Source organism: Oryzias latipes, chromosome 23 (genome assembly GCF_053564925.1).
Source record: "Oryzias latipes strain Hd-rR chromosome 23, Olatipes_Hd-rR_3.1".
Lineage (NCBI taxonomy): Eukaryota > Metazoa > Chordata > Actinopteri > Beloniformes > Adrianichthyidae > Oryzias > Oryzias latipes.
Window position 1 is genome coordinate 21,023,313 of NC_136259.1, and position 24,728 is coordinate 21,048,040.

A 24,728-nucleotide genomic window follows, 5' to 3' on the forward strand; every position below is an offset into this window, starting at 1 on the left:
AACAGCTGGACGGAGGAACTTTCGCTGTTCCCAACAGGCTGACACGTTAAGACGTTTGTAATTTGGCGCTGTGCAAGCTCTGAAACTTTGGGAAACCGGATATCTGTTATATTTTGTTTTACTCTGTTTTTAGAAATATTGTTAGGGAAATAAATGTGTTAATCTTTAATCCGGCCGAGTTCCGTGGTTTCTCCTTCTCGACTTTATTGAACATGCAACAAGGAAAGTAATCTCAAAGCGACAGATTATATTTTCCAACAGCACTCAATAATTTAAGCTTGAGGGAATTGTACAACCCATTGAGAGATAACCATTGGAACATTTGAATCCGCGAACGGAGATTTTACATTTGTTAAGCTTTATTCTTATTTTTATAGTTTTTCACTCCTGGTTCATCCACATTGAGCATGTTGTGAAAATCTTTGTTGTTTTGTAACGCTTTTGAAAGAATTGCAAAACAAGAAGGAAAAGGCCTTCATGGACGGCGTGGATGAAGTCTGCTGCCATTGGCTACCCAAAATGCTTCAGACCTTTTGTTGTCAGACCTACATGATTTTACTGAGGCATCTGATTGGTCAGCTAATAACTTGAATAACTTCCAATAAAGAAAAACTCTATTTAACAAATTAGTATTAAAAAGAAGATGTTCAGAAAAAGGTATCAGAGCAAGAATGATTATTCTGACACAAGTGTCAATTTTTCAATAGACATCGATGGGATTTTGCCTTCTTGAAACCTGAGGGTACTTCCTATTTGAGAACACGAAAGGGGAGGGGTTGAGCTGTCCATTGTTTTTACAGTCTATGTTAAAAACACACAAGTTTTAAGTACTTAAAGTGAACTGTCACAGCACCTGCTGCCTCGGTGTGTGCTGCGGTTAATGTGTTTGCCTGACTTTGATGTTTGCAAAAAAATTTGAGGCAGTATTAGTATTGTGTTTGTAGTAGTAGGCAATAGCCAGAAAGCTGAAAAACTCAAATGAGTTTTACGTACAATTTTAGTGAGGAATGGCTCATATGTGGTAGCAGCAGTAGAAAAACATATGATTTCCAAAAACTGTTTTCAGAAAGTGAAGGAGGCGACAAACAGAGAGTTTGGGAACTTTGTGAAACCAAACAGGTCAGAACCACAATTATTATATGGCTACATAATAAAGACAAGCATAAGGTTAAAACAATGCATCCAGTATCCACAAATTCCGAAAAATGTATATGTGAATATGAAATCCTTTAGTCACAAAGCACAAAGAGAGATGATGGGTATTGAATGTCAGGGGTGTTCAAATGTTGAACATATATGTTTATTCATGCTACTTTTGATTTTAGCATTAAAAAAACACCATAACAAGGTATTTGACAAATATAATATCCAATGTAAGTGATTATCTAAATATATACTACACTGATGGATGTTGTTTATGTTTAACTATCATTCAAATAAGTATTTTATGTCACGGTGTGGGATGGCTAGAGAGCCGGTAGGACCCAGATGCAGAGACGGGAGGCCAACGGGTTCAGGACTAAAGGGTTTAATGACCAACAAACAAAACACGCTGCAGAGCAGGATGACGAAAACCAAACAAAACTCACTGTGGCGTGGCGTGGCGTGAAACAAGGAACATGGCATGAAGACGTGAACACCGAGACAAAAGCTAATGGACCAGCACAGGAGGAAGGCAGAGACAAGACTTATATACAGACAGGGCAGACAAGACACAGGTGAACACGATCAGGGCAGATGGGGACCAAAGGAAGTAAAACTCAAGAAACATGACAAGACAGGAAACCTTTCAAAATAAAACAGGAAACAGAACCAAACAAGACAGAACAAAACTAAAACGAAAAACAAGACACAACAAACTCAAAACCATGACAATTTTATATATAATAAGTGTATTAATGTCTACCTAAAGGAAGTTTAATTTAAGCTTTTATGTCATATTTTCTAGCTTGAAAAGAACTTTTCTGATACTGAATGCAGTAAAGATAAATATACGTTAACAGAAGCCATATTTATTATATGATTAACTTCCAAATAAATCTCTTTTAGCTCATTGTCTCCATTACATCCTTTACTGAATAAGAACTTCATTAGGATTATAGTCTCAGCTCAAAGGTCACCATGATCTTTGAATTGAGACGACCTACATGAGGGGACAGTAGGATTTAGTGAGTTTGCTCATATAGCCAAAGGTGTTTGGTTAAGTTATAGCGTCTGACATTTGGTACGCTGAGCTTCTTTTCTTAAGCTGAATATACGAATTTAGGTCTTTAATGGATTCCTCTAATTCAAAATAAAAAAAAACAACAACTTAAAGACCCGCTCCAAAGTTTTTGTGGCATTTTTCTGGTTGTGGAGGACATACAGCAGACTTTCAATAACCAAATGATTAATAAATTATCTGTCCCTTATTCAGTCATTGTTAGTGTCATTATGGTGTTGTGTTGGTTTAACTTCCTGTCAGTCAGTTTTCACACCTGGTTTAGTCTCAATATTAGTCTTGATTATTAGTTATTAAAAAGCTACTAAGGTTTCTTTGAAATGTTAATGTTTACCTGTCAAAAAAGGACTTCTTGCTTTGTATTTTAAATTCTTTTTATAAAAGTGATGTTTTTTGTTGAATGAACTTGGCATAGATGATCAGTCACAGTCTTGTGCATTTAATATCATCAAAACTCCTATCATTGTTCTTTACTGCAATCATCTGCAAACCTTTTTCTGTGGATCAGCCGTATGTTCTTCCACAGAAAAGAAAATAATTTAGAAAATAAATGAACTGTGCAGGAAAAGTTTGTTTTTCCGACTTTGTGTGTGTGTTTTTTTTACAAATTTGTTTTTTTAATCCTTCTTTAGTCTGGATTTGTCATGGTGTCTGACTGAAAGAGTTGAACAGGCAGCACATACTTAAAATACAAATTATTAGTTTAATACTTTCTTGTTTTAAATTCTGTCTGCAAGCAGTGGCTGGAAAAAAAAACAGTAAATCTAATCCAAATTCTGAAAACTCTTTTCTGTTTAACTAAAACAAATGTACAACAAAAGCTAACTTGAAATTCACATAAAAAATGTAAATGCTCCTTTTTTCTTTTTAAAGAAATGTAGATTTCGCAGAAGCAAATGACATTTTACCAAAAAACAACCAAGTTACATCTCTAAAGGATTTTTTACAAAATACTACTTGAAGGTTTTTATGGGGTTTAAGGTTCTTGGTCACTAAAGCTGATATAGAAGGAAAAGTAAAGAAGGTAAAGATTCCCTTAAAAAATGAATGATTTCACAAACCCAGAAATGGATACGAGTTTACAAATGTTATTATTTCATCAAAAAAAGTACACTCAATCTCTCAACATCATAAGTGTCTTTCATGCATTGTAAAATGATAAACAAAGTGTCCTTGTAGTGATAAAGCCAAAACCTTGACGGTAGCTTCTCCTACATTCAACAGGAGCATCCAGTTTATTAATATATATTTTTGGAAAAGAGTTGAGCTTCGAATATAACCTGTGTCAAAAGAGGCAGCAGACGCAAATTTGATGCATGAATGGTGTTTGGTGTGAACACAGCATTGTGCTGAGGTTAGTGGATTTGTTCCTCTGTTGATGTGGCGGCCTCGCCTGTATTTGCCCACTTTGGGGCAAACACTCCGTTACGACTTATTCTCCGACACAATTTATACTTCAGTTCGACTTATTCTCCGGTATGACTTATACTCCAGAAGATATGCCAAACAGAATATACATTTTCTGGTCTTTGTTGTCTCAAATTTTTTGTTTTCATAAAATATTTATCTGTATTAAAAATACCCACAGCTCATTTGTGTGTCAGACAGGCACATGCTGCAGTGTTGCATGAATGAAACAGTGTCTGCTCTCCATTCTGATTAAAGGAGTAAAGAAATCAATAGGCTTCTCGCCTAAATTGAGAACATAATTGCATTTTTTTTAAATGCAATGCAAAAATGCCTGTAATTACTCGGTGCCATTCATGCTGATGCTAAATATACTGCTCCTACATGATATGAGACCCTGCAGTATGATAAAAGAAGGATCTTCTTAACGCGCACGTCTTTTGATGTGGGAGGAAAGTGGAACACAAGAAGAGAAACCACATCAAGATGTAAAAATCCATCCATCCATCCATCCATCCATCCATCCATCCATCCATCCATCTATCCAAGCTTCAGTGAAATGCAATCTTTATAAGGTGCTGAACTGTTGTGCAAAAATAAAAATAAGCATTTACTATAAATGTTAGGTAATTTTGAATTGAAATAGAATTTTAAGGCAAGTTTTGAATGAAATATTACATTTAATCCTTTCATGAGTGACTTAATTTCCAAATATACACATATCAATAAAATATTTAATGTTTCTTCCTTTAAAGAGACTGCCATTTAAGTGGAGTCCTGGTTTAAATTGTACATTTTGGAACTTATCAATATACAGCATGAAGGGGTTAATTCTTCAAAATTGTTGCTTGATTTTCCAGGTTTACTCCTTTTTTTTGTCTTTTTAGTTTAGACATATTTCCTTTTGCGCTGCACAGTGTTGCAGTAATTAGAATCCAAATCACAATTGTCTTTCCTGTGATGCTTTCCAGGTGTTTTAGAGAATATATAAAAGTCAAGGTTGAAAATAAAAATGCAATTAAAATGTAAAATGTAAAGATTTAAAAAAAATCTAAAAGTATTTAAGATCCAAGGATGTTTGTTGTTTATTCTTTTTTTTTGCACTCTCACTTCACAGCCCTGGTTCAAATTAACTTGCCTTTTACTTTTTCACAGCTATTTTACAGCTTTTAAAAAGAATCTCTTAGAAGAGTGTCTCTGCTTGCTGTTGACAGAATAGTCGATTGCTACAGGGACGGGGACCCTTAAAACTCACACGAGCAGTCATATGATAATAATTATGGATGTGGATATTATTTTTTGGAGGCCCCAAAGGGCTGACAGTCGCCTACCTTTGCCTGTCCATCTCTGTGTACAGTATTTTTTGGAGAAAAAGCAAAACCTCCCATTGTGGAAATGACTCAACCTGAAAGCACCACACGTCATTCTTTTTATGTAAAGAGTTAAGCCTCATTTTCAGCTAATTTTTGACATTGTATATCCTATTGACAGACCGTTAATGTGATTAAAATAGATTTTTGATTAACTTTAGTACTTTGTCAGCCACAGAGGGCACCTTTTCTTCAGCTCAATGTGACAGATCACACGATGAGGCTTGACAGCACAGTTAAAACCCTACTGAGATTTTATTAAAAGGTAGAAGCAACTAAGGAAATATATTTATGTTATGTCTCAATCAAATCAGATAAAACGTTTTAGTGCTTTAAAAAAACATCACATATTGTGCTGTATTCAGTTTTAAACCCTAAAAAGTGCATACTTTGTTGTGAAAGAAGGAGTGCTTCTACCTTATTTCTTCCTTTTGTCTGCTTTCCTGATGACTATAGTTCATTTTGATTTAGGTTATAAAGAGGAAAGTAAGGATCTTTTCAGCACGACACACAGGGGTGTCTACTGGCCTGGAGTCCGTCATCGTAATGAAGCATCGAGAGAGGGGCTGTGGTGCTGACAGATGTGAGGATGGAGGGGGTGACCCACGGTGGGAAAAGGAGTATGAGCATGGAGGAAGATGGGTAGGAGGGCTGCAGTGTGCCACCAAAATGGAATTTAGCCACTAGTGTATCCGCGTTTAGGGGAAATTATATCTGTGTTCACTGTCAGTTAGTCAGCCTCTTCAGCTCTGGGTGAGGGGACAAAAGACATGTCATTATATCATTATAACTAGATCCAGTCTTGGTGGGAAAATAATCACTTTTGAGTTGTACAAAGGGATGAAATGTTTGATTTTATCTTCGTTTTTTGTGAAAAAAATGAAAGTGAGCTTAGGATCTTGTTAGAAGATCTTGTTAGAAGAAATCCTACTTTTTGGCTGAAGATATTTTGTTGTATTTCATTTTGATTATAGGACAGAACTTTTTGTTTTTCCAAAAGTTTCATTTTGTGGTAATTGTGTTCTGCTTTTCTGAAATTTTGTTTTGATTTTGAAAATGTAATTTTTTGAAATTGTTATTATGGTATGTTTCTATGTTGCGTGATTTGTTGTTGTGACGTGAATTTATGAATTATTTTTTCCATAGATTCCATTTGAATTTTTCTTGCCTTTTTTTGTTGTTTTATTGCTAAATTTGCTTGAAATAAAGCAATCTTCTTCATAACATTTACCAGACTAGTTTCTGTTTTGGCACAGTATGACCCGCTCTCTGCCTGCAGGCTATAAAGAATTCCATGTGTTATTCGGCACTCCCTCTCACGCTAAACATGTTCCAAGACTCCTTTGGACCCTAAAATGGATTAAGTGTAGAAAATTGAGAGACTGAAGGATGGTTGTTAATTATAATAGATTAGGAAACTCAATAGCTCATTGATATTCAGTTCCTTGTAAACTATCGTTCTCCTGTTTGTTCTCTCTGCCTCTCACAGGAAAGACTGAAGTCAGGTATGTGATCCAGCACTTACAGTGCTCCCCTTGTTATGGTAATTACATTAAAGCATTGACAGAGCGTTTCCCTCCCCATCTCAAAGCGGGGAGGAGCTGCAGCTGCTTTGCTGGAAAATAATTACGGCTGCTGCATTTTCCAGCAGATGTCATTTTTGAAACACCAATCGACAAAAGGAGGTCGAACATGAAGTGGGAGGCAGTTTTCACCTAAATATAGTTTGTCTTCAGTCAAATGGTTAATAGTCTGACTTCCTCAATCAACATTAGAAGAGTTCTCACCAGAGACACACAATGAAGTTTGTGATAAATATATGAGCCCAAGATAGTTGCCAATTGTGTTTCATATCTCACATCATTTTTCCACACACATAGCAGGTTCATATTGAGCCAAGGAATAATGTACACTGCATACTGGTTAAGTATGGATCCCAAAAACACCAAGTTGAGTGTTGCAGACAGTCTATAACAATAAACATTGCACTACAGCAGATCACTGTTGGATGGTGGCCGATTCGCACACCATCTAAACACCTCTGCCTCTGGACAAAATCAGTGTGACTTTGGCATAAAAGTCCTCCATATCTTTTTGAAGGGCGTATTCAGACTGGAAAAGTCTGAGTCCGCTTAATTTGGTCCGGACCGATTTCTGAACCTTTATTCAGCTGGATATTTCTGTTCGAACCAAAGCTTGTGAATAGAACCACGTGACTGAAGATCTCTCCAGTCATTAGACAGAAGTTACTAGGGTGGGGTAAAGCGACGAGAGAAAGAATAATGGAATTCCTGTGCTTTGCAATCCTTGTCAGGTTAGTTCACTTATTTAATCTTTATATTTTGCTGATCAACGTCAGGCTCAGGCATTTTTACTTCCGACTTTGGTACAGTGCAAAGCGATTACAGAAGAAATGTAAGAAGATAAATGTTTGTGACATATAGATTGTCTGAAAAACAGTGAGAAGCAATGTGCATCAGGTTAAAAGTTGTTTTAATGAGCCTGCATTCATCCGACCACATTTCAATGAGCTGCTGTGTCTCATCATTCCTCCACGTTTGCCCAGGGTGTCATGGTGCCTCTGTCAGACTCCTCCCCCTCCCCTATCTGCTTGGTTCCTGATTAGACACAGCTGCTTCCACTCACCTCATCTTCAGCTGGCCTTCATAAGGAGATCCAGGACCAGTATTCATCGCCAGTTCGTTGCTCCTCTATGGTGCATTGCATGGTCACCACGTTCTTAGCCACAGTCTTTGCTTTTTGTCTAAGACTTGCTCTCCGTTTGCCTCCAGGATTCACGAGTGGTTGCAGCAGTCGTCCTCCCCTTGGATCCAAGCCACAGATAACCTCCTGTCTCACCACGAGCCTCTGCCTCCTTACGGTTGATTCCACCAGTGACGCCACGGGCCGCCGAACCGAACCATCCTCCCCATCGGTTTCCCCAGGGGCACCACAAGCTCCGCCAGGACCCATCTACTAACCGAGAATCAATATTAAAATCTCTTTCTCTCACCCACAAACTCACCTGTGTTTCATTCGGGTTCCAGCGTCTGGGTCTGTCCGTTACGCTCTCCATGACACAGGGGTTATGGTTACTTTTTTTCTACTCTGTTTACATCCCACATAAGCCTTTGAGACCAGTTGGTCCGCTCCGAGCACAAGGCCCGTCAAGACTGAGAAAAACTCAGAGAAAACTAGAGCTCAGTCCAATTGGAAAAGAACCGAGACGCCTCAAAAGATGGATCAGGGAGCAGTTCCTGGTCCCGGAACAGGGTCTGACCAAAAATTTCTTCCGGATTATTGGGGAAACAAAATCTGGTTCGCTTTAAAGAAACCAAACGTGTCAAATCTGAATAAAGGCTTCAAAGACATTTTGAGTTTTTTTTTTTGTGTGGAAATGTTGAACTGTGACAGACTGGCGACCTGTCCAGGGTGTCCCCTGCCTTTCCCCGTAAGTGGCTAGTAAGTGGATAGGTTACGGCAGCACCGTGACCCCGTAAGGAACAAAACGGAAGAAGATGAATGAATGAAATGTTGAAGCTTTAAGTCCTCTACTTTCATCATTCATTATTAATTATTTAACGTTTTGATTGAAAGTCCAACTGTGAGATATTTTTAATGATAACAACATGGAAGCATGATCCATCCTGCTTTGTCTCAACGGTTCAGGCTGGTGGTGGTGGAATAATGAGATGGGGGATATTTTCTTGGCACACTGTGGGCCCCTTAGTCCCGACTGAACATGGTTCCAATGCCACAGCCTTACTTGGTATTGTTGCTGACCATGTCCATGCTTCATAACTAGTGTGCCATCTTCTGATGGCTACTTAAAGCAGGATAAGTTGTTTTGGTCTAAAGCTGGAATCATCTCAGACTGGTTTCTTCAACATGACAATGAGTTCTCTGGACTCAAATGGCCTCCACAGTCACCAGATCTCAACTCAATGGTAAACCTTTGGGATGTGGTGGAACGGGAGATTGGCATCATGTACATGCAGCCCACAAATCTGCAGCAACTGTGTGATGCTGTCATATCAATATGAACCAAACTCTGAGGAATGTTTCTAGGACTTTGTTGAATCGATGCCACCAAGGATGAAAGCAGTTCTGAAAAGGGGTCCAACCCGGTACCAGCAAGGGGTACCTTAGAAAGTGCTGGTGAGTGTATATCTACCATAGAAATATTCTAAAGTGTCACTGATGTTGTAAAAATGACACTTCCTGTGAGGAATTCTGCCCATAAATCATTTAAGATTAAAACTAAACCAAGTGAAGCATAAAAAAGGAAGGATAGATGGACGATTGGACACATGCCTCAAGTGTTTTTATTTATCTGCAATTTATTTTCTTATTTTAAAAGCAATATTGACATATTCTTTAGAGGACATAAGCGCCTTTGTTTTTTGTTCTTATAGGAAATTAGACATGGTTGGAGCCTTCGTTGGCAGATGGTCTTCCTCTCAGACTTACAGCTGTCAGGAGGAGAAATTCACTACATCTGCGGGACTGCATCATGTGAAAAACGTTAGTTAGCAACCCACCCGCCTCCCTCTAATGAGAATTAATAAGACGCAGCTCATCCAGCCGTAATTTCAGAGCTGACAAACGTGCCAAGCTCTTTTCACAAACTCGCACAAACATTTGAGAGCTTGACAGTGAGTGACGCTCAGCTTCCTGGCTCCCGCTCAGCTGCTCTGAGTGACACCTGCATCGCTCACTCGAAAATTCGCTTTAGAGTAAGAAACAGGTGAACATGTATAATTAATTTGGCTCATCTCAGGTGAGGCTTGGACGGTAATTGTGTGGAGAGTATAGGTGCTGTAGGTTGTCGGTGTAAGAAAAAATAGGCGCCTCTCGCAGCTGGAAGAGTAGATAATACCGAGTCACTTTTGAAAGTGCCGGAAAGTGTAGACTTTCATGATGTACAATAACTTTCAACAGATTCCTATTAGGACTCCCTCTCAACCTAGACTTCTCACATGACTAGGTTTGGTAGATTAAACCCCTTTAACTGGGGCTCCTGGGAGGGCTTCACCTCCAGAGCCAGGCTGTCTGAATGTGCTGAAGAACATGTGACGGGCTCTGCCTAATTAAAAAGGGAACGTCCTATTCATGTAGACTCTAAGCTGGAGTGGCGAGCCTCGGCCTTCTGTGATCAGGCTAATTTGTCTGTGCAATCTGACATCGTCCTTGCATTAGATAAAGGACTTGATGTCTTGCCAGAACTCTTTTGTATGAGAGCACTATTCTTGGAGCAAAGTTGGAAATTAAAGGGAATCAGTGCATTTACATATTAACCTTTAACTGCAGAGCAAAGAAGGTTTCCCTGAGAAACAGGTCAATGGAACATAAAGTCCCACCCCTGATTTATTATAAAAGTGGTCTTTTAATTTTGATCATGTCAAATTAAGGCAAAATCAAAAAACCTAGGGAGTAGTTTCTGCAGTGCGACAAGAGTTAATCAGAAGTTGACCTCTGAAATGTGGGCGGGACTACTGGCGTGGAGTGGGCCTTTTTTCGTCCGCTCCTGATTCACATTGATTTGAAAAAAGAAATTCAATTTCAAGCTTAATTTTTCTCTAAATATGTGCTCTATCACCCAAAACAATAAAAAAAAAAATGCCAAAATCCCAGTTTCCATTGGAGTGAGTCTTTAAACCTACTTCTATGGCTTTTATCTTGTTTCCTATTTACTTATGCTGTTAACTTGAATATAAACATTGGTTTAGGATTTAGCGCTGCCGTCTGAACTGCAATTACACATTGTTGAAGAGCATAAGTAAGTAAGTAAAAGATTTATTTCAAACCAAATCAAAATTTACATTCATTCACTCATCTTCTACCGTTTTGTCCCTTTCGGTGTCATGGGGCTGCTGGAGCCTATCCCGGCCACTTGTGGGAGAAGTCAGGGGACATTCTGGACAGGTCACCAGTCTCTTGCAGGGCCACAATCACACACCCATTCACTATCACACTCACACCTGTGGACAATTTAGAGTTGCCAAATTAATCTGTGAAGCATGTTTCTGGACATTGGGAGGAAGCCGGAGACCCCGGAGAGAACCCACGCATTAAGGGGGAGAACATGCAAACTCCCAAAATTTACACTTAATGAAAAATAAGTCTACACACGACTTTGAAAATAGGATTTGAAAAGGGAATGGAAGAAGCTTATGCTTATAAGAATCCAACCCCCCACTCAACAACACTCGTAACAACAAAAAGGCAAGATTAAACAATTTGACATTATGACGCTAACATACAAGACTCACCTGGCAAAGACAGACAGACATATACTTTGACCACACCCACTATAAAAAAGGAAGAAGGAAGCAAGATGCCTCAGCTGAAAAAAAAGAAACAAGAATAAAACAAAACAAAACAACATGTGTGAATAGATCTGTGACGGTGTCGGATTTTTTATCACCGCGGTGATGAACCACCAGGGGGCGCGGTTTCGCGGTCAACCGCAGCGCCCCCCCCCCCAAGAAACAAAAAAAAAAACACACAAAATAATCCCCCGGCGGTTGCATCGGAAATAAATACAATTAAAACGTACTATTCTTTATTAAAAAATAACTATAACAACTAACTTATACCTATCTAACTAATGACTTAACTCTGTAGGTGTTGTAGATTGACTGTGTCCGCGCGCTGCGTCTTGTGTAGGACTAGGTGGAAGAAGCGCGCACACGTGTGTTGGGGGTGCGTGTTGATTCTTCTGCTCTCTAGCTGCATGTGAGGCTTCACCTGTGCTCTTTGGTACAGACATCTTCTCAGAATATTAGATATTGCCCAGTAATAAACAGACTGCAGACACTTTGTCACCTCTCCGGTAGCCGTGAAGCCTGACACCCATGAAGAACGCGGGGCAGGAGGCTCCGCCTTTGTTTATACAGACACGTAACATTGCTGCTAACAAAATAGTTCCCAACAAGAAAATGTAGTGATATTCATGGAAATCTAACAGCGCGCATTCATGTTTGGTGTTACAGAGTGACTGAGAACAGTAATACCCCCCCCCCCCCCCCCAAACACAAAATCCTCCAGCGGGCGGCAGTGTCGCGCACTCAAGAACGAACGCAGCTTGTAATGGAAATGAATAATTAGAGCGCAGTAAATTTGTCGTAAAATTTCCTCACAAGACACAAACTTTTGTAGAATGAGGACGTGTGTGTTTCTCAAACAGCGCACGTGTGCGTGTTTAAGTAGAGTGCGCACGTGCCGTGTGCTTCTCTGAGACAGTGACAGCCGCGGGCGCGCGCAGGCGGGTGCGACGAGGAGAGAAGGAGAAGAATGATAAAAGGTTTCCTATAGAAAGCCTTTATGTCTGAACACAGGACTTGCAGAGAGTGTAAATTATCAGTAAAGATGAATGTGTTTAATGTGTTTATCAGTTCCAATCACGCACCATATGCAAAACTTTAAAAAAAAAAAAAAAACGTTAAAAAAAAAGTGCGGTGATGCGGTGATGACCTCATCACCGCGGTGATGCGGTTATCGTCACAGCCCCATGTGTGAACACCTATTAACACGTGTCCCCCCCCCCCCTCATCCCCCCCCCCCCCCCCCCATATTTTTTTCCTCCCCCCATTGTTTATGATCATTCAACAGCCCAGAAAAATACACATACTCATCCTTGTTACATTGCATCTTGGTACTTATTCATTATGCATCTTTTAAAGATACCTTTAAAATGAACAAGATTTTTACAAGTTTTCATTTCATTAGACTCTTTCAGAATGTGACACCCTTTACTGACAATGTGGTTTAAACTTATTATATCTAATATCATATGTTTGTACCAATATTTTGTATTCATAATGTGTGCACCCTGAAAGAATTGCAGAACAAAGTCTCTTAAACTTACATAACTTAACTCAAGTAATGTAAAAAACTTCTTAATTTACCTCACTGTTATAAGAGCAGCTCAGTTCATAAATCCAACTAACCATAATTAAGCCAATGCTAAGAATGTTTTTTTATTATTATTATTATTATCGTTATATTTCTATTAGCCTGAGAGTCACATCAGAGGAGTAAAAGAGCCACATGTCTGGTGTCTCAGACTACAGACCCCTGGGTCCCCTAAACATGATGTGGTAAATAAGCAGAAGCACGTTGTAATAAAAAACATTATCTTAGTTACATTTAATCGTGAAAATGTCACTTTTTAAGAGCAGTTTTAATAAAAATACTTTTTACCTTTACTTAGAGTATATTCATGCAGTAAAGCAGCTATATAATTGTTCATCAAGTTACTTCTTTATTGTTGTACCATTTATTCCAGGTGTGCACAATATTGCCAGCACAGTATATAGTATATAGTACTGAATAGATCATAAAAAATAAAGATATGAATTTTATGAATAAGTGTAATAAAGGAAGGCAGGAGTTTTAACCCCTTCGTGTCGTCAATTTGCAACATACAATTGAATCCAGGACTCCACCTAATTTTATTAATTAATTTATTTTTAAAATAATTGGAAGTAAAGCCGGGCATGAAGGGGTTTTAACCCTTTGTCTCCTGAATTTATTGCCAGCAAAAAAAAAAAAAAAAAAAATCACCTGTTTTTGCTTTCAAGTAGATGGTACAGTGAGGTACTTTTATGGCCGAAATGGTTTGATCCATATTTGCATCAAAGACGTCAAAGGGTTAAAATTTGAATTATAGATCATGAGTCATTGACCAACACAAGAGAAATCATAGGTAATTTGGGTTTCTACAAAAACCTGATATTTGCTTCTATAATTTATTTTACATTTTATTTTATTCCGAAATAATTCTAGTTTAGCTTTCACAGAATTAAGATGCTTAAATATATTTGACTACCTGATTTTATTGGACAGTAACTCAAAGACGCTCAAACTCAGTATTGTAGTATCTGTGAACAGGGGCGCAACTACCTAATTTCATAGGGGTATGCGGCCACGTAAAAAAGCGTCCAAACCCCCCCCACACACACAGTTTCACAAAAACACACAGACATAAATGCACATAATAAAACGTCCCATCCACTCCTTCCTAAAGCTATCTAAACACCCACACAACACTTGTACAAATGTATACATCTCATTACTTCTTTGCTGATTATGCATATGACCCAGCAGAACATTTTTGTGAGCTATTTTCAGCCGTGTATTGGCTCAATGATTCCCCAAATTTGTGCGGTGAAGGCCATTCAGAAGAATCTTCTGAGTAATGCCCTCTCCTCTGTACCTCTCTGCTCTTCTCCCTCTTCATCATCAGCTGATTGTCTCTCTGTCTCTCTATCATCATCATCATCGGAAGCTCTCTCCTCATTCTTCTCTGTTGGGACTGACTTGTCATGTATGTGTGCACTTGTTTTCCCAAAATAAGTGAACAGGTGGTCAGCAGAAGTTACAACCAGAATGAGCATCTAGGTTTTTGTGGCTTCAATAGTTTAATGATTCCTTCCTGCAGTCATCTCTGCTCTCTTTGATATCAGATCACCAACCTCGTGTCTATCTCATTAACCTCTTGCCTGTGTTCTTTTCCACTAAATCATATGGCCAAGCAAGAATTATTTAATTTTAATAAATTAAACATCTCGCTAAAGCACTTTTTTTTTTATTATTAAAAATACTCTCAAATTTCTCTCCATCCTCACAGTTGTATGATATTAACTTTGGGTTAGGAAGACTTTAAAATAATACAGTTACTAAACTATATGTAAAAATATAATTTTTTATTTTAAATTATATTTTTGTTTCTATGCCCTTTTTTTTTCCATGGCCCCAATCCTCTTCCGTATAGTGGTGTAATAGAATAGAATAGATTTATTTACTGTTGTTAAACATCTCCAAATGTTCAGCTAAAATCCAAAATGTCATTCAGCCAAAGTGATATTAAAAGCAACAGCCTGTAAACTAAATAGTCACTCACAAAAAATAATTATCCAAACTTTTTGTCACGGCTGGAGGGACGGAAACCCAAGTGCAGATAGAAATCAGGCTGAGACTCAGGAATGCGCTTAGGGGGCGATTTAATGCTAACAGAAAGCGCCACAATGTGGGATCACAAAAACACAAAAAACTCTTCAAGAGAGGGAAAACTGCAAAAGGCAAAAAAGGGAACATCTAAGCTCAGAAAAAGGCCAAAGGACAAAACAGACCTCAGTGTCGGCTGAGTAGGAAAACCACTGACTTAACAGGGACGCACCGACACTGAGGACTGAGTAGCATCAACTTAAATTAAAGCTACAAGTAGCATTTAGCGGGCCCGAGCACGTGCCACCGCCTGGCACGAGCGACCGCCCCGTGAGCAACGCCCTGCTCGAGCCATTCTCGTCGTTTTTTCTTGTCCATTCTGGAGCTCCAAGCTAATGTTAATATGACAGCAGCCTGTGGGGGGGGGGGGGGACTATAATCTGTTGCCTTAAAGGACAAAGACTTTTGCATATAGCATGAAAAAAATTCTTAAATCTAAGCCTCGTTTAGACCTGCTCATTTTTTCATCAAGTAGAAGAAGGTTTTTATCAGATTAAGAAACAAGCAATGATGATAATTGCTATCACTGTCCCTAAGGATGAGAACATTAGAACTCATTCAATTTTCACTACAATGTCTAGATGAGTGTCAGCTATGTCTGATAACTTGGCCAATTAGCTGGACCGGGATCTTGAAAAGTGCAGGTGGTTTAACGTCCAGTGTGATGAGTCTGTGGACGGCAACAGTTCAGCATAGCTTTTGGTTTCCACAAGAGAAGAACTCCTGACACATCTGCCCTAACAGACAACTACAAGAGGAGTTGAAATGTATAACACGGTGAAGGAGTTTTTGTGCAGAAAAAGGTACCATTAGAAAAGCTGGTAGCCATACCTGCAGACGGGGCTCCTGCTATGATTGACCGACAAACAGGTTTCATCACTCACTGTAAAGCTGACCAAGACTTTCCAAAATGTCTGCATTACTGCTGCTTCTTTCACCAGTAGGCCTTATGTGCAGAAGTGATTGGCTCTGGACATATAATGACTCCTATTGTGAAAATCATAAAAAACCTCAGCTGCAAAGCAAAACAGAACAGGATTTTTAAGGTGCTATTGGTGGAGATATCTGCTGAATATGGTGAATCTGAACTTGTATTCTTGACTGACATTACTGGAAAACTAAACCACTTGATCTGCGAGCTGCAAGACATTGGCAAAACTATATTTTTTTATTGACCAGCCTGCCTGAGCCAGTGTTTTTCTTGTGGGGATCTTTTCTGCCAGGGCTTGCCAGCTTGGTCAGTGGATGTTGCTGCAGTTGTCTCCCTTGCAGGGACAGCTGGAGTTAAACACAGCAGCCTCACGGCTGTGAAGTGGACCCCGTTGCTGTCCCAGTCTGGATGGGCACTGTGGTGATGTTCCAATGTTCAGGCTGGCTCCTGGTATGAAGAGATTCCCAAGTACCATTTCCTAACCGCAGAGCCAAGGATGTGTTTACATGTTTAGGTCAAAAATGTGATGAACAGCTTCATGTTGTCTATTGATGTAAGTTTAAACCTAAACATGTTTCCCTGTTACTAATCCAGTTGATATGGTTCTCCATCTGTGTCTAGGTGATAGAAAAGCATTTTTTTATATTTAGAGCTCCAAGCAAACAAACAGTTGTCTATATAAGAGCTTTTACAATTGTGGACTTTTAGCAGGTCTCTGAATACATGTGTGAGGGCAGAACCCACTGCCCCACAGCTAAGTTAAGTTCATTTGTTATATTTTTCTTTTGAATAAACCATTTCATTTTATTTCACACATTTCATAACAAAATTGACTTAATGACTTGTGCACACATTTAGTTAATTTTATATTGTTTTGAGTAATTCTATTCTTTGAGTTCTGTTTGAGGCCTGATGCTGGGGCAGAGGCTGGAGCAGGAAACTTCCTGATGATGTGGCAGTGGGAGGAGCTGAAGAAGTTCCTGATGACTTGGAAAGGGAGGAGCATGGACAACTTCCATTTGGAGAAGATGGAGGGGAAAGACGAAGTGTATTCTTATGTTGGACTATTGTTTGTATTTTTTGGAATATGTTAAGCTTGCTTTGAGGTACAAGTTCAGTTTCTGTTGAAGCGTTAAATTACTAGTAATTTACTACTTTAATTAATATTTAGGTTTTGAATGTTTTGTATTTGTGCTCCCCTCCCTATTGTGTCATTGGTCTGATCAGCCAGTATAAAATCTCCCTAATGTTTCCTGTAAGGGGGTCAGTTTGAGTTCAGTTGGTTTGAGCTTTTGTTATTGATTCGCTCAGTTACATTTTTGTTAAGTTGACCCCATTTTAATTTGAGCCCCTGTCGTGTTGTGTTGGGTAAAATAAAAATCCCTGATTTGAAGATCTTTTTGTCCTGTGGCTCAATCTCTGCCGAGCAGACCCTGACAACTGGTGTCAGAAGTGGGATAACCCCACCATGAGCCCAGGTTTTTTTTTTTTTTCCAATAATTTTTTGTACTTTCCCCTTTTTCTAATCCTTCATCCTCTTGGATTTTGAGTTATGCAGAAAAGTGGACGCAACATGAGAGGAGCCAAGGATGGCCCATTACCCCCTAAAATGACACAGGAGCAGCCAGATGAGGATCAGGAGGAAAATGGAGCTTCTGGAGGAGTGGACAGCTCTGAGGGCACAGGTAACGAGCCAAGTGTTGCAGACCTGGTCTCTATTTTTCGGTCTCACATGAGTCAGCAGGAAGCCAGAGATGCCAGGCAAATGGAAGAAAGTGCTCGACAAGAAAAACGATTCAGAGCACTCCAGCATCAGTTTCAACTACTGCAATTGGAAGTTCAGGCACGTACCACCTCAACACCTGAACTGGTTTTACCAGAGCCTGAACTTTCCAACCGGGGACCTCTAAAGACGGCTGACATTCCTCATGTAAACCCCAGTAATGTGGCTGAGGATCCAACATGCCAACCATCAGGTCAGTTCCGTCTGTATGAGCCTCGACTAGAAAAATTCACAGACAATGATGATGTGGAACATTATCTAATCACATTTGAACGGATTGCGCTAGCTTGTCAGTGGAAAAAAAGAGAATGGGTTTTCCATCTCATCCCTTTACTCACGGGCAAGGCTAGAGCTGCATATGTACAAATGGATATTGATGAGGCCCTGGATTATGATAATGTTAAAGCTGCAATTTTGTCAAAGTTTAACATCAACCCAGAGAACTACAGACAAAGATTTCGTTCTCTGGAGATACATGCTGATGAAAGCCCAAGAGAGCTTTATGCCAGGCTCAAAGAGCTCTACCTGAAGTGGATCCAGCCAATGGGTAAAACTGCTAATGAAATTGGTGAACTGATCATTTTGGAGCAATACTTGAGGATGCTTTCTCCTGAGCTGCAGGTGTGGATACGAGAACATAAGCCAGAGTCAGCAGCAGAAGCTGCTAAGATGGCAGAGGTGTTTGTTGCTGCCCGCCACAGGGGACAACCATGGAGTTATACTGCCTGGAAGGAGAAAGATGGCAACAACCCAGCTCCTCAGTATCGGCAACGAGCAGCCAGTAATGTGGGTGTGCAGTCGGTAAGGGGAGGCCAACCAGCCAGAGTACCAATTTGCTATCTATGTGGAGTAGAAGGACACACCAAACCCATGTGTCCTAAAAAGACAAAGCTCACTCAAATGTGTGTGGCTCCACGCTTTGAAGCACCTGAGGGGCCTCCGGTGGGAGTGAAGTTGACACCTGTAGAAGTAAATGGAGAATTAATGACTGCTCTCATTGATACTGGCAGCGACCAGACTCTGGTGCATCAGCAATTCATCTCACCTCATCTGATCACTACAAAAACAATCCCAGTTTGTTGTGTACATGGAGATAAGAAATCCTATCCCACAGCAGATGTCTACATCAAAATTGCAGATCAAACGTATCTATTAAATGTTGGAGTTGTTGATAAACTGCCTTTTCCTGTTGTGTTGGGTTTAGACCTCCCTGTACTATTTGATTTGCTGGACACTGACCATTCATGTTATGTTGCAGTGACAAGGGCGAGAGCTAAGCATGTGGAACCACTTCCAACACTTAGTGCTCTACCTTTCTTTGATGCAGACTTGGAGGCTACACCCGGGAAGTCTCGTAAGTCCCGTAAGCAAAGGAGGAAGGAGAAGTTCCAACACACTGCTGTTAAATTCTCTGATGACCCTGAGCCAGAATTGCCGTTAAATTTCAGAATCCCAGACAACATTGTTGAAATGCAATGCAGTGACCCAACCCTAAAACATCTTTTCCAGAGGACGGAGGAGAAAAACACGGAGACTATGCAAAATCATGGTGGAGAAAACTTTGTTCTGAGGAAAGGCATTCTCTATCGCCAGCAGGGGTCAGCATTTAAACTAGTGGTTCCTGAGGCTGTCAGAGAAATTGTGCTGACTTTAGGACATTCAGTTCCCTGGGCTGGCCACTTGGGGAAGCACAGAACCATGAACCGCATTAGGAAACATTTCTACTGGCCTGGCTTGAGTAAGGATGTTGCAGTTTTTTGTAAAACTTGCCCTCAGTGCCAACTAACTTCTACCAGAGTCCCCTCCAAAGCTCCTCTACAACCATTACCAGTGATTAGCACCCCGTTTGAGAGGATAGGAATGGACATTGTTGGACCATTAGAAAGAAGCAAATCGGGCAATAGGTACATGTTGGTGATAACTGATTATGCCACCAAATACCCGGAGGTGTTCCCTTTAAAGACCATAAAGGCTAGAGAAGTTGCCTATTGCCTGGTGCAATTTTTTTCCAGAGTTGGGTTGCCTCTGGAGATCTTAACTGACCGGGGTACCAATTTTTTGTCCACGTTGCTGTCACAAGTATACCAACTTTTGGGCATCAAAAGCTTAAGAACCACTGCGTACCATCCTCAAACAGATGGCCTTACAGAGCGCTTCAATCAAACCATTAAGCAAATGCTAAGGAAATTTGTCAATGAGTCTGGAACAGATTGGGATAAGTGGTTGCCATACCTGTTATTTGCGTACAGAGAAGTACCACAAGCCTCCACTGGTTTTTCTCCATTCGAACTGTTATACGGACACGAAGTGAGAGGCCCTCTCTCTCTGCTCAAAGACATGTGGGAAGGGGATCGGCCTCATTCAGAGACTGTTAATGTTGTTTCTTTTGTTGTTCAGATGCGGGAACGGCTGGAAAAAATGAGTGAGCTGGCCCAAGCTCACATGGCAGAGGCTCAAAAACAGCAGAAGGTCTGGTATGATCGATCAGCTCGTCAGCGGTCATTCAGTCCTGGCCAGAAGGTGCTTGTTCTTCTTCCCAGCAGCGATAGCAAGTTGCTCACAAAATGGCAAGGCCCCTTTGAGGTTTTGCAGAGAATTGGGCAGACCACCTATCGTGTCTCAACACCTGGACAATCACGCTCCACCCGCCTACTTCATGTTAATCTCCTGAAAGAGTGGGTGGAAAGGGCTGAAAAGGAACAACAAGTTCTGCTTATCAGAAGGATCCCGGAAGAGGATGAGGTGGATGAGCAGTATCTTTCCTCAACTCTCTCACCAAATCAGGATCTGGATCATCTCTCTAAAGAGCAGCAACTTCAGGTGAGAGCCTTGTGCAGTACACCAGTATTCCAGGAGAACCCTGGGCGAACTGACATCATTCAGCATGACATCATCTTAAAAGACGGAGCTGTCGTGAAACGCAGGAGCTACAGGTTGCCTGAACGCCTTTTGACCAACCTGAAGGAGGAGGTGGATCTGATGCTCTCTCTGGGTGTGATTGAGCCATCTAAGAGTGAGTGGTGCAGCCCTGTAGTATTGGTCCCGAAGAAAGATGGGAGCATTAGGTTCTGCATAGACTTTAGGTACCTGAATTCAGTCTCCAAGTTTGACTCTTATCCAACTCCTCGTATTGATGATCTGATAGAGCGACTGGGATGTGCCAAATACCTGACCACCATAGATTTATGCAAGGGCTATTGGCAGGTCCCACTGACTCGTCACTCCAGAGAGCTGACTGCCTTCCGAACCCCATGGGGGTTGTTTCAATTTACTGTTCTACCCTTTGGACTTCATGGAGCTCCAGCCACCTTTCAGCGCCTCATGAATCAGGTACTATGTGGAGTTTCAGAGTTTGCTGCAGCCTATTTGGATGATATTGTTATTTTCAGTAATACCTGGGATGAGCACCTTGGACATTTGGAGAGGGTGCTGGATTGTCTCCAGGGGGCGGGACTAACTGTCAATCCTTCCAAATGTGTCTTTGCTAAACCCGAAACCGACTATCTGGGCTACATCATCGGCAATGGAATGATAAAACCGCAAACTGACAAAGTTTCAGCTATTCAGTCCTGTCCTTTGCCTGTCACTAAGAAGCAATTGAGATCTTTTTTGGGCATGGCTGGGTTTTATCACCGGTTCATCCCTCATTTTTCGGCCAGGGCAGCATTACTCACGGACCTAACTGGAGCCAGGAGTCCTAATAACCTCCAATGGACCAAAGAGGCAGAAGCAGCTTTTGAGGACATCAAGCGGGCATTAAGTAAGAACCCTGTCCTGTACAGTCCAAACTTTCAAAAGCCATTTATTCTACAGACAGATGCTTCTGATAGAGGTTTGGGGGCAGTGCTTCTACAAGGCCCTCCAGACGACAGACATCCGGTGGCCTTCATCAGTCGGAAACTGTTTCCACGAGAGGTTCAGTATTCAACCGTGGAGAAAGAAGCGCTGGGAATAAAGTGGGCCCTAGACTCCTTCAAGTACTACCTTCTTGGACGGGAGTTTACACTGGAAACCGACCACAAGGCCCTACAGTGGCTGGCAAGGATGAAGGACACAAATGGGAGAATTACCAGATGGTACCTAGCCATCCAACCATACTACTTCACCATCCACCACATCCCAGGAAGGAACAATTCCACTGCGGACTTCATCTCTCGCTGTCCCAGCGAGAGTCTTGAGGGGGAGGGTGTGTGAGGGCAGAACCCACTGCCCCACAGCTAAGTTAAGTTCATTTGTTATATTTTTCTTTTGAATAAACCATTTCATTTTATTTCACACATTTCATAACAAAATTGACTTAATGACTTGTGCACACATTTAGTTAATTTTATATTGTTTTGAGTAATTCTATTCTTTGAGTTCTGTTTGAGGCCTGATGCTGGGGCAGAGGCTGGAGCAGGAAACTTCCTGATGATGTGGCAGTGGGAGGAGCTGAAGAAGTTCCTGATGACTTGGAAAGGGAGGAGCATGGACAACTTCCATTTGGAGAAGATGGAGGGGAAAGACGAAGTGTATTCTTATGTTGGACTATTGTTTGTATTTTTTGGAATATGTTAAGCTTGCTTTGAGGTACAAGTTCAGTTTCTGTTGAAGCGTTAAATTACTAGTAATTTACTACTTTAATTAATATTTAGGTTTTGAATGTTTTGTATTTGTGCTCCCCTCCCTATTGTGTCATTGGTCTGATCAGCCAGTATAAAATCTCCCTAATGTTTCCTGTAAGGGGGTCAGTTTGAGTTCAGTTGGTTTGAGCTTTTGTTATTGATTCGCTCAGTTACATTTTTGTTAAGTTGACCCCATTTTAATTTGAGCCCCTGTCGTGTTGTGTTGGGTAAAATAAAAATCCCTGATTTGAAGATCTTTTTGTCCTGTGGCTCAATCTCTGCCGAGCAGACCCTGACAACATGTGACCAATGTATGGTGGATTTTCACAGACTTTGTGTAAAACTGAAGGTGACAGAGACTTTGGAGAAGTGGCTACATTATTCTGGACTTCTTTGTTTCATCCACAGAAGAGTAAAATATGTGATTGATTTTGAAAAGCTGCTGAAAAATGTATCTTTTTAAAATTGCAATTTCTAATTTGGGTTTTACATTTTGTGTTCCATTTTTTGTGATTGTATTAGAAAGATTTGTTATTTATTTGGTGTTTAAAGGTGGTACATAATGTATATACACAATCTTCTTAGAGACATTTGCTATATGTTGTGTTTGTTGTCGTTGTAGTTTAATTTCTTTGGATGTATTGAAAGGAAATGAAAAGAAGTTGCAGCATTGATTAAAAAAGCATAAAAGAGACATTTACTGTCTGATGTTACATCTGTAGGAGTGTACTGAGACTGGGTTTTGTTTTGGAGCACATTCATATATTTTGTTTGTAAAAAAAAAAATAAAATAAAATATAAAGTTAATTGTATTTTGGATGAATAAAAAAGCAATGATTAGTGCTAAGGATGTATAAAAGACAAACAAAACAAAGGAAATTGCTGTATTTTAGTGTTGAACTAGGCTTTCTAACTGTTCTACTTTCTGTCTGCCACTCCTGGCTAATTTACATGTGAGCACACAGCCGGGGGGGGGGGGGGGGGCTAACTCCACTCCTACAGCAGGGGAGACTGATGAAAAGCTTGAGGATGTAAGATTGAATAAATAAAATCCTAGAGTTGACCAGTTCATTTTATAAATGTAAATATTTTTTATTTTGGTGCTGATAAACTAAACAGATGTTATGATAAAAATATTTGCTTGAGTCAAAATGTCCAAAAATTTGCTTTCAGCACAATAGGGTGATTAAGGTGGTTAAATGTTTCTCGTACGTATAGTGCTGCTTTTCAAACGTGGAGCTTTGTAAGACGCATCTAATTCTGAAATCTCAGCTTCCTGAGACAAACGGCTGATTTCCTATGAAGCTTGATTATATGATCATGCTTCATGATCATTTATGAACATATATAGCTCGTCCAAAATTGTCATATCCATGGGTTCAGAATGGAAGTTTCATCAAATCTATTTAATTTCAGTGAGATCAGACAAGGAATGTGAACGTGAGAGCAACATTTGTGCATGGCGAGATACCCAACTTCGCCGCTCTGTCACGACCACACCCCCGCGTTGAGTAAACTTCAATGGTTTTTCAACAGGTGGACGTCATTTTGAGGTGTGTTTGCTCATCCTACTTGGAGCAGTGATGCTCCAAGTAAAACATGTCATTTCCTGTTGCCAACAGGTGGCGCTACACCTGTTTCGGATTTTTCCACTGCAGATGTGTTCAAAGTCAGACTACAATCATGCACAACAAATTTGGATCAGATTAGATTATTTATGGCTGAGTAATGGCCATTTTTCTTTTCATGGCGTGATTTCGAAACGACCTCAAATTTTGACGCGCCGCCACGGTCACAAACAACCGTAAAAACTTAAAAGCTTCGCAATTTAAGATCGGACATGTGTTTAGTTTACAAAACCAAAGTTTGGAGTCATTGTTCAAAAATCTCTAGGAGGAGTTCGTTCTAGAACGAGGCCTGCAAAGGACCAAAATAGAGCAAAACTGACATATTGACATCAATATAGCAGACTTCCTGTGCAACTGACAGCTTGGCACCAAGAGACTTTTTTGTAGGTTTCCATCTGATGAACATTTCCTGTAAATATCAAGCATGTATGTTAAAGTACATGGCGGGGCTCTCAAAAACAAACATGGTAGGTGGCGCTATTGAGCCGTTTTTTGTTCACCCATGCAAGTGCTGTGTATCTAAGTTGGAGATATGTAAGAGGCCTCTCATTCTGAAATCTCAGCCTCGTGATACAAACGGCTGATTTTTTATGAATTTTTAATTATCTGACTGCAACGCAATCAACCACTTCCTGTTTGGTGGTGGCTTGCGCAGGCACCGTCAGGTGTACACCCATGAAACTTTAGACGATGAGAGAAGACCCTTATGAGTATCTCCTGTTGTAATTTTATGAATGTTGGACAAAGCACAGAGAAAAGATAGGTCAGAATGT

At 40.3% G+C, this 24,728-nt stretch overlaps 1 protein-coding gene across 1 annotated transcript; it reads left to right on the plus strand.

Annotated features, from left to right (window-relative positions):
• Positions 1 to 16,683: 16,683 nt before the first annotated feature.
• LOC111946905 (uncharacterized) lies at positions 16,684 to 22,579 on the plus strand. Its single transcript, XM_023952101.2, has 2 exons — positions 16,684 to 17,418; positions 17,491 to 22,579. The coding sequence occupies exons 1-2, from the start codon at positions 17,409 to 17,411 to the stop codon at positions 21,915 to 21,917; spliced, it is 4,437 nt and encodes a 1,478-aa protein (XP_023807869.2). The 5' UTR covers positions 16,684 to 17,408; the 3' UTR covers positions 21,918 to 22,579.
• Positions 22,580 to 24,728: the final 2,149 nt, after the last annotated feature.